This window comes from Camelina sativa, chromosome 19 (genome assembly GCF_000633955.1).
Source record: "Camelina sativa cultivar DH55 chromosome 19, Cs, whole genome shotgun sequence".
Lineage (NCBI taxonomy): Eukaryota > Viridiplantae > Streptophyta > Magnoliopsida > Brassicales > Brassicaceae > Camelina > Camelina sativa.
Genome location: NC_025703.1, coordinates 4,595,493 through 4,605,174, shown reverse-complemented (window position 1 = coordinate 4,605,174; position 9,682 = coordinate 4,595,493). Strand labels below are relative to the sequence as shown.

The following is a 9,682-nucleotide window of genomic DNA, read 5'->3' as shown; positions in this document are numbered from 1 at the left end:
ATGATTTTATCTGTTATCTTGTATCTCAGGTAGTTCTTTGTGGTGTATAGTCGTGTTTGTTTTCTCATTAAGCCTTATTTGTTGTAGGTTCTTGTTGGCCATCCTGATTATGAAGTGACGGGAGGGAGTATTGTGTTTAAAGGGCAGAATCTACTTGATATGGAACCAGAGGAAAGATCTCTTGCTGGTCTCTTTATGAGTTTCCAGTCTCCAGTTGAGATTCCTGGTGTTAGCAATATGGATTTCTTGAATATGGCGTTCAATGCTCGTAAAAGAAAGCTCGGTCAGCCTGAGCTTGATCCAATCCAGGTGCTTTGCCTAATTAGAGGATTTTGATTTAGTTTGCATTCTTTTTTACTTCTTGTTGTTTGCCACTGTTCCGATTGGTCCCCCCCTTGCAGAAACTGTCTATTTGCCTATCTTCTGTCTTAGTTCTTACTGATTTCACATGGTTCATGCAGTTCTACAGCCACTTAGTGTCAAAACTTGAAGTTGTGAACATGAAGACCGATTTTCTCAACAGAAATGTCAATGAAGGATTTAGTGGCGGTGAAAGGAAACGAAACGAGATTCTACAGTTAGCGGTATTGCTTTCATTTTTCCCTTGTTTTTCAGTTGTGACCACATCCTTCTTCCGTACTCATGTATCATGTTAAAACGGCAAGGCTAATAATTAGAAATTTCAAGATTTTTGGGTAGAATTGCTTAAGCAGGTACATGTATTTTCATAAACCAACGTGGAAATTACGCTAGCAGTTAGTATTCTATAAAAACTATTTGACTGCAGTTTTAGCTGAAAGGAAACGGTTATATCTCTTCATATCTCCTTACATTTCCTTGTTCTTAAAATATCTGCAACTGCAATCAATGGAGACTTTACCTTATTTGGAGCTTATATACTTTTTTTGCTGTGGCCTAAGAATGTCATGGTATTGTTACTTTAAGGCTCGAAACCTGAGGCACTTTCTTGTGTCATCTTGAGTTCTGGCTCCCGAGGAGTGGGAATTTTTGGTTTATTGATAAACATGAACATAGTTGATTTGTTTGCTTTCCTCTTTGAAGTACACTAATGCAACAGTTGGTAACGTTCTTCCTGTCCTTGCAGGTCCTTGGAGCCGAGTTGGCTATACTGGACGAGATTGATTCAGGGTTGGATGTTGATGCACTTCAGGATGTGGCAAAGGCGGTGAATGGACTTTTGACACCAAAAAACTCTGTTCTGATGATAACCCACTATCAACGCCTACTTGACTACATCAAACCAACTCAAATACACATCATGGTGAGTATTGTTGCCAAACCAGCCTTCTTTACTAGGTTCACAAAGATCATATTGGCTCGGTTTTTATGACCAAAATCCGAGTCACTTCAATTTTTTTTTGTTTTGGTGGTTGATGTATGTTGCTGGGGTTTCAGGAGAACGGAAGAATCATTAAAACCGGAGACAACACATTGGCCAAACTACTGGAAAAGGAAGGCTACAAAGCGATATCGGGTTAGTTATCGCAGATCATCCATAACCTGTCTTCCTTATTTGAGAGACCATGGTTATATATGGGTCAAAGACGAAGGAAGCTAAAGCTGATGATGATTGGAAAATCAAATTTGTCGCTACAATCGTTGACCCATAGGTTTTAACAATGTTCTAAATTACTTGAGAGATTGACGAAGTAAAATTACTCTGATTATTTATATCGCCTGCTGAGTGCTGACTGCTGATGCTGGAATTGGGAAAAAAAAAAAAAAATACACATTAATTAAGACAAGGGGAACGCAAAATTCGCTGATGATTAAACCCAGACGCGTTTTTCAAACTCGATTAATCATCTCATTCATCATCTTCATCTTTCTCCACAATTGACTTATCAAACAAGATTACACCTCCCTAAGGTTTTATGCAAATGTAGTGCTAATAAGCCATCCCTCGATTTCCCCCGCTTATTTTCCGACCGAACCAAAAAATCATTCTCCATTTCTTTTCCATCCTAGATCGATCTCTTTGTTTTCAGATAATTTCCCTTGTCTGGATTCGTTTCATTGCATCGCTGGCTTCCTTTGAATTTTTGATTTTTCCATCTCCCTATTGAAAACCCGATTTTTGTCTTGTGTAGTATCGTCTGGCCTATTGGTTGTTGTTGAGGAAGACCTTGAGTAGGGTTTTTTTTTTTTGTTGCTTGTGCAATCTGTATTCGGTGTTTTAAAATCACTGCATGATCGCGAGTCTTAGATTATAAGAGATTTGACTTTCAGTTATAGTGTCTATGATCATTAGGAATGAGATCAGATCAGATCAAATTTGTCTCTTTTGATCAGATCTTGATGTGGAGAGCTTGAATGCGATTCTGTAGTGTAGTGTTTGGATTATATAAAGTAGAGAGATATTTTGATGGGTAATGTTTGCGTTGGACCAAACATTTCTGGCAATGGTTTCTTGCAAACTGTCTCGGCTGCAATGTGGCGACCACGGCTTGGAGCTGAGCAAGCTTCTTCTTCTTCTCATGGTAAAACAGAAGTTGCCAAACAAGCAGCTTCAGAACCAGCACCTGATCAAGTCCAGAATAAGCCCCCTGAGCCTATCACAATGCCAAACCCAAGGACCAATCCTGAAACCATATCAAAACCTGGTCCAGAGATCAAACCTGAAGAGACCAAGCAAAAAGTTCTTCCTGATGAAAGCAAACAGAAAGCTTTTCCTGAAGAAACCAAGCAGGAAGTTCTTGTGCAGCCGAGGACAACAAAACCAGAAACAAAGTCTGAATCCAAGCCGGAGGCGACAAAACCAGAAACAAAGTCTGAATCCAAGACGGAGGCGACAGTACCAGAAACAAAGTTTGAATCCAAGACGGAGGCGACAGTACCAGAAACAAAGTCTGAGTCCAAGCCGGAGGCGACAATACCAGAAACAAAGTCTGAGTCCAAGCCGGAGACGAAACCTGAACCTAAGAATCCTAAACATATGAGGAGAGTGTCCAGTGCAGGGCTTAGAACTGAGTCAGTGTTACAGAGGAAAACTGAAAACTTTAAAGAGTTCTATTCATTAGGAAGGAAACTTGGACAAGGGCAATTTGGGACGACGTTTTTATGCCTTGAGAAAGGTACCGGGAACGAGTATGCTTGCAAGTCGATTTCCAAGAGGAAGCTTTTAACTGATGAGGACGTTGAAGATGTGAGAAGAGAGATTCAGATAATGCATCACTTGGCTGGTCATCCAAATGTTATTTCCATTAAAGGAGCTTATGAGGATGTTGTGGCGGTACATCTTGTGATGGAGTTGTGTTCTGGTGGCGAGCTTTTTGATAGGATTATTCAACGTGGACATTACACAGAGAGGAAAGCTGCTGAGCTTGCCAGAACCATTGTTGGGGTTTTAGAGGCTTGTCACTCTCTTGGTGTCATGCATCGAGACCTCAAGCCTGAGAATTTTCTATTTGTTAGTAAAGAGGAAGACTCTCTCTTGAAAACGATTGACTTTGGACTCTCAATGTTCTTTAAGCCAGGTTTGCATTTATATGGTTGCTTTTGTCTTTGATCTTTCAGTTTACAACAGCTTTGATTTTTGAGTTCTCTGTTTTTCCAATTTTCCAGATGAGGTTTTTACAGATGTTGTTGGTAGTCCGTATTACGTAGCTCCAGAGGTTCTTAGAAAGCGTTATGGCCCTGAATCAGATGTGTGGAGTGCTGGTGTGATTGTTTACATTTTGTTAAGCGGAGTTCCTCCTTTTTGGGCAGGTAAGAGAGAACCCATTGTAGATAAATGCATCTGATTGTTCTTTTTAGGCTCTGAAGCGAATGTTGTTTCCATGAACTATACAGAAACCGAACAAGGTATTTTCGAGCAGGTCCTTCATGGTGATCTTGACTTTTCATCTGATCCATGGCCAAGCATCTCTGAAAGCGCAAAAGACTTGGTCAGGAAAATGCTTGTTCGCGACCCCAAGCGAAGACTAACCGCGCATCAAGTATTATGTAAGTTTTAAACCATTCTCAACTGTGAACTTCATTTCCTGGTCTATTGTCCCACAAACACATGCTAGGTGATTTTCCAAATACATTTTTGTATTTGAACTTTACCGTTCTGCTTCATCGCAAGGAGTTTTGTTTCTGAACAGGTCATCCATGGGTACAAATTGACGGTGTGGCTCCAGATAAACCTTTGGACTCTGCTGTTCTTAGCCGTATGAAGCAATTTTCTGCAATGAACAAGTTCAAGAAAATGGCTCTAAGAGTAAGTTTGTCTTTCTAATTCGAAACAAGATCCCAAAGAAAGAAATTAAACACAGAAGATAGAATAAGTTTTGCCTCTTTCTTAAACTTGTTGCAGGTCATAGCCGAGAGCTTATCTGAAGAAGAAATAGCTGGTTTGAAAGAAATGTTTAAGATGATTGACGCTGACAATAGTGGTCAGATAACTTTCGAAGAACTGAAAGCAGGACTAAAACGAGTTGGTGCCAATCTCAAAGAGTCAGAAATTCTTGATCTAATGCAAGCTGTAAGTCTCAATCCAAACTTTAGCTCTTTTCCTTGACTTTGAATTCCAAACTTCCATGATTCAACTGGTCTGGTGGTAGAAGTTCCTTATCTCTATCTCCGATTTTTGCAATAATCGTGTATGTTCTGTTTCGTCTATATTTCAGGCTGATGTGGACAATAGCGGAACAATAGACTACAAAGAGTTCATAGCGGCCACATTGCATCTAAATAAAATAGAGAGAGAGGACCATTTGTTCGCTGCCTTCTCCTACTTTGACAAGGACGAGAGCGGCTTTATCACCCCGGACGAGCTTCAACAAGCCTGCGAGGAGTTTGGTGTTGAAGATGCCCGCATAGAAGAAATGATGCGTGATGTTGATCAAGACAAGGTAAAAGCTCCTTTTCCCACACCTTCTCATCTCTTTCTGAAAATTGCATTATATCATTCCTTACAGTAGAGTCACATTGATAAGACATCTTAAAAAAACATTGAATCGTCGTTGGTGCAGGACGGCAGAATAGACTACAACGAGTTTGTGGCAATGATGCAGAAAGGAAGCATAATGGGAGGACCAGTGAAGATGGGTTTAGAGAACAGCATTAGCATATCTCTGAAACATTAGTTTTCAGATATTACAACAACAACAATAGCTTCTTCGTCTATTATTTTTAATGAATGAGATGATCATTGATTGTGTGTTTTCTTCTCAACATTTTTGATTGATGAGACATTGTCAGTTAGACTGGTTTAGGTAAATCTGTTTTCTTGTACTGTGTACTTTCTATGCATATACACACAGTTTTTGTCTGTAACTTTTTTTTGCTGCCATTTGTTTATTTGTTTTTTTTTTTTTTTTTAATTTTTAATTTTCATCCGCGAGTGAGTGGTTGTGGGGCCTAATTGTCCAATAAAGCCCAGCCCACTAAGTCTCACCGTTTCAGTCGGAGATATTTTTTAGTGTGACTGGAGTATTGTCAAACGCTAAATCTTAACCATCAGATGAGTTCCATCTCACGGATGAGAATGATTTGTGTCCTTATTTTATGTGACGGTCGCTATCGCTAGTGTTTTCTTTAATGGAAAGACGAATATACCCTTTTTAAGGTGCGTTGCTTTACGCTCCTCTCGTTTTTTTTTGTTTTTTAAAATTTTATTTTTTGGTACCCTAAAACATTTGTTTTGTTTTTTTAATTTCTTCGAGTTCGCTCTTTCGTCTCGATTTTGGTGCCACAAATTAGAAAAAAACCCTAATTTCACCGAATTTTTTCAAATCCCTCTTTTCTCAATAAGTTTTGTTTTTCCGATTTTTCCTTAGGCGGAAAGGTTCGTTGTAACCCTAGATTCGTTTGTCAGTTTTTCGTGGGTGGCTTAATGGCGAGCGCGGCACGCGGTGAAAGCAGCAACCCTTACGGCGGCGGATTTGGAACCGGTGGAAAGGCCCGGAAGCCGACGGCTCGAAGGTCTCAGAAAACTCCCTATGATCGACCACCGACTTCCGTGAGGAACTCTGGACTTGGTGGCGGAGATGTCAGAGGCGGCGGCTGGTTGTCGAAATTGGTGGATCCGGCCCAGAGGCTTATTACTTATAGTGCTCATAGGCTCTTCGCTTCGGTTTTCCGGAAACGCCTTGGCTCAGTTGAGACGCCTGCACAGTCTCCGGAGCAGCAGAAGCAGCTTCCAGAAAGAGGTAAGGGGTTTGTTGCTTTATTCGATGCAAAAGGTTTTTTTTTTTTTCTTAATCTCATTCGCAGTTTCTAAGGTACTTAGAGAAGTTTGATTTAGGAATTGTAGATTTTTTTTAGCGTTTAGATTTGCCCTTTGTTTGTTTTTTTTTTTTTTTTTTTAGTGATTCAGAACTAAGAGTACATAAAAGTTGTTGGAATGTTCAAGTCCTTAGCCAGGTTGTTGCTAGCAGTCACTTATTGAATTCGTTCTTCGCTTTTCTAAGTGGACGTTGTTAATGTGTATTGTTTCTGTTATCATGGACCAGATGTGAATCTGGAGAGGAAGATAGAACACAAGCAGGACGTCTCCAATGTAAGTAAATTAGCTGCATCTTTAGATGAAATATCTTCTTTCTTTGGATTTCATTATTTTTTTTATCCTCTGTAGTGTGACATATGTTTTATCTATTGATGTGTTCTATGTGAAGCTGTCCATGAAGAATGATTTGATTCGGATGGAAGATACCAATGCATCTGTTGATCAAACCAAAGATGGATTTACAGATCTTGAGGAAATCTTACAGGGGAAAACTTTTACAAGGTGCACTATCATACAAGTTTTACATTGTGCATATAACCCAGTAGAGTAACCTGTTGGCGTTTTCGAACTATGGTGAAAGTTATTATGTTTTTGAAAATCTGTTGATCACTTTTGATGATTTTACAGGTCTGAAGTTGATCGATTAACTACCTTGCTGCGTTCAAAAGCTGCTGATTCATCCACTGTGAATGAAGAGCAGAGAAATGAAGTGAGTATTGTTGTGAGACATCCGCCATCACATGAGAGGGATAGGACGCATCCAAATAATGGAAGTATGAACGCCATTGTTTCAACACCTCCTGGAAGTTCGACAGTAAGAAAGTTGTTAGACGTATTAAATATACTAGTCTGTGTTAGCGGAGCTTCATACAAGGTGGAGTTGTTAATATTTTTGTTGTTGATGACATCTTTACCAGGCTCTCGTTGAGTGCGTTGCTTCGCCAGCACAGCTTGCAAAGGCCTACATGGGTAGCCGACCTTCAGAAGTTACTCCTTCTATGTTGGGATTGCGTGGGCAAGCGGGTAGGGAAGATTCTGTTTTCCTGAACAGAACCCCGTTTCCGCAGAAGTCACCTACAATCTCACTGGTACCAAAGCCTTCTGGACAAAGACCTTTGGAAAATGGTTTTGTCACCCCTAGATCTCGGGGAAGATCTGCTGTTTATAGCATGGCCAGAACACCATACTCTAGGCCTCAGTCCACTGTGAAGGTTTCAGTTTTGAGCCATAATTATTTATTAAGTTTTCTACTTGCTTCCAATTTTACATAGTGGTCTTTTTTTTCCAGATTGGGTCTCTTTTTCAAGCATCTCCAGGTACATGGGAAGGAAGCTTACCTTCTGGTTCTAGGCAAGGGTTTCAGTCGGTGAGAACATTTTTGACTATGCGTTAAACGGGTTTTCAGATTTTTCTCTGAAACAAAGTATTCTCATGACTTTTATTTAATTTTGTAGGGTCTTAAACGGAGGAGCTCAGTCTTAGATAATGACGTAGGATCTGTGGGCCCTGTAAGGAGGATTCGTCAAAAATCTAACCTTTCGTCCCGAAGCTTGGCTCTTCCTGCTTCTGAGAGCCCACTTTCTGTCCGTGCCAATGGTGGACAAAAAACTACCCATTCATCTAGAGACAGTGCAGAGAATATTCCTGGTTCAAGTTTTAACCTTGTTCCTACCAAGTCCAGTGATATGGTTTCAAAAATATTTCAACATCTTGATAATATGGCACCAAGTAAGTTATCACCATCCATGCTACGTGGTCCCGCACTCAAAAGCCTACAGAATGTGGAGGCACCAAAGTTCTTGGATAATCTTCCTGAGAAGAAGGAAAATTTGCCAGATTCTAGCTATCAAAAGCAGGAAAAATCTAGAGAGAGTGGTTCCAGAGAGGTTCTGGCCCCGAGTGAGAAGACTGGTGGTACTGTTGATGGCACAAGCAAAACTGGTTCCACTCAAGCTCAGAAGACTCTTGGTAAAGGTGCCTATTTGCCTCTCACGAATTCGTTGGAAGAGCATCCTCCAAAAAAGAGAGCATTTCGAATGAGTGCGCATGAGGTATTCTTTTTTTTTATTTCTTATAGTTATATTTCCAGAATGTTAATGTCAAAGCGGGCAATCCTAACACCTCTCCAGCTGCAAATATTATGTTGTTCATTCATATTTCTCCTTTGTCAATATTTTTATGGCACACCTTTGACCTGTCTATATATACAACTGCGATAATGCAGGATTTCTTGGATTTGGATGATGATCATGGTGCGGCATCTACTCCCTTTGAAGTGGTAGAAAAACAGAATGTCTTCAAAGTTGAGAAAAGTCGTATCAGCATGCCTAACGGGGAGAAACTACGTACTCCCTCTGAAGCGATGCCCTCTACATCATATATATCTAATGGTGACGCATCTCAGAGTACCTCTAATGGATCTCTGGAAACTGGAAGGTTCAACTTCTCGGCATTGCCCACTGAAGCTGTTCAGCAAAGTAATATGGCCTCAGAGCCAACTTCAAAGTTCATACAAGGGACTGACAAATCGAGTATTTCTCCTGGCAAGCTTACCTCAAAAGAGAAAGTTATTTCTCTCGAAGAGCCTAAAAAAGCTGATACTGTATTTCCCAGCATCGTCTCATCACCGGCTGCCACTGACTTACTAAATCAAAACGCTGGTGCATCTGCAGACATCAAGTTAAAAGAGACGAGCAGGTTGGTGGCATGACTATTTTTTCGCCTAGTTTGATAGGCACCTACTTCATCTCGTGTCTATTAACCAGTGAGGCTCACCCATATTGGTTATGTTTTTTTTTACTGGCTTCTGACTCTCTTTCTTGATGTTTGCAGCACTGGTTTTGGAGTGTCAGAGGGTTGGCCAAAACCAACTGAATCAAAGATAACTTTCAGCAACAGGGCTTTTGGAGCTGAGTCGACTACCTCAGCTGCATCAACCCTCAATGGTAGTATATTCTCAGCTGGGGCAAACGCTGTCAGTCCACCTCCAAATAATGGGTCTCTTAGTTCAATCCCTTCCTTCCCACCTAGTATCTCAAGTATACCTTCCAATAATTCTGTGGGTGATGTGCCGTCAACTGTGCAATCTCTTGCCGCTACTCCCAGTTCCTCTAGTATATTTGGAAAGTTGCCTGCTAATACCAGTAACGATAGCAACTCACAATCAACTGCAGCACCTCCCGCCTCTTCTACATCACCTTTCAAATTTGGGGAAGCTGCAGCTCCATTTTCTGCGCCAGCTGTAACTCAATCTAGCGGACAGATCTCAAAGGAGTCTGAAGTAAAAAAGTCAACATTTGAAAATACAAACACTTTCAAGTTTGGTGGAATGGCTTCAGCAGAGCCGAGCACTGGCAGCGGTTTTGGTGCTAAGTCCTCAGAAAATAAAAGCACGCCAGGTTTTGTGTTTGGAAGCTCATCTCCTGCTGTGGCAGATGCAGGTAAAAA

At 40.7% G+C, this 9,682-nt stretch overlaps 3 protein-coding genes across 5 annotated transcripts in view; all 3 read left to right on the top strand.

Annotated features, from left to right (window-relative positions):
- The window catches only part of LOC104764781 (ABC transporter I family member 6, chloroplastic), a gene marked incomplete in the record, with an annotated part of 2,466 nt that extends 772 nt beyond the window's left edge, over positions 1-1,694 (top strand). The window contains 4 exon segments of the mRNA XM_010488379.2: positions 88-309; positions 462-584; positions 1,106-1,282; positions 1,417-1,694. Coding sequence (XP_010486681.1) covers positions 88-309; positions 462-584; positions 1,106-1,282; positions 1,417-1,500 — 606 coding nt within the window.
- Positions 1,794-5,299, top strand: LOC104764780 (calcium-dependent protein kinase 2-like). Its single transcript, XM_010488378.2, has 7 exons — positions 1,794-3,497; positions 3,586-3,729; positions 3,814-3,966; positions 4,110-4,225; positions 4,322-4,489; positions 4,635-4,859; positions 4,980-5,299. The coding sequence occupies exons 1-7, from the start codon at positions 2,387-2,389 to the stop codon at positions 5,091-5,093; spliced, it is 2,031 nt and encodes a 676-aa protein (XP_010486680.1). The 5' UTR covers positions 1,794-2,386; the 3' UTR covers positions 5,094-5,299.
- Positions 5,635-9,682, top strand: part of LOC104764779 (nuclear pore complex protein NUP1-like) — a 6,748-nt gene continuing 2,700 nt past the window's right edge. The window contains exons 1-9 of one of the 3 annotated variants that reach the window (XM_019241365.1): positions 5,635-6,158; positions 6,462-6,508; positions 6,624-6,736; positions 6,863-7,049; positions 7,153-7,446; positions 7,524-7,601; positions 7,690-8,286; positions 8,460-8,932; positions 9,068-9,340. In XM_019241365.1, coding sequence (XP_019096910.1) covers positions 5,843-6,158; positions 6,462-6,508; positions 6,624-6,736; positions 6,863-7,049; positions 7,153-7,446; positions 7,524-7,601; positions 7,690-8,286; positions 8,460-8,932; positions 9,068-9,340 — 2,378 coding nt within the window. In that variant the 5' untranslated portion in view covers positions 5,635-5,842. Of the gene's footprint in view, positions 6,159-6,461; positions 6,509-6,623; positions 6,737-6,862; positions 7,058-7,152; positions 7,447-7,523; positions 7,602-7,689; positions 8,287-8,459; positions 8,933-9,067; positions 9,676-9,682 lie in introns of those variants that run through there. The other 2 variants (XM_010488376.2, XM_010488377.2) reach the window with 2 other exon arrangements.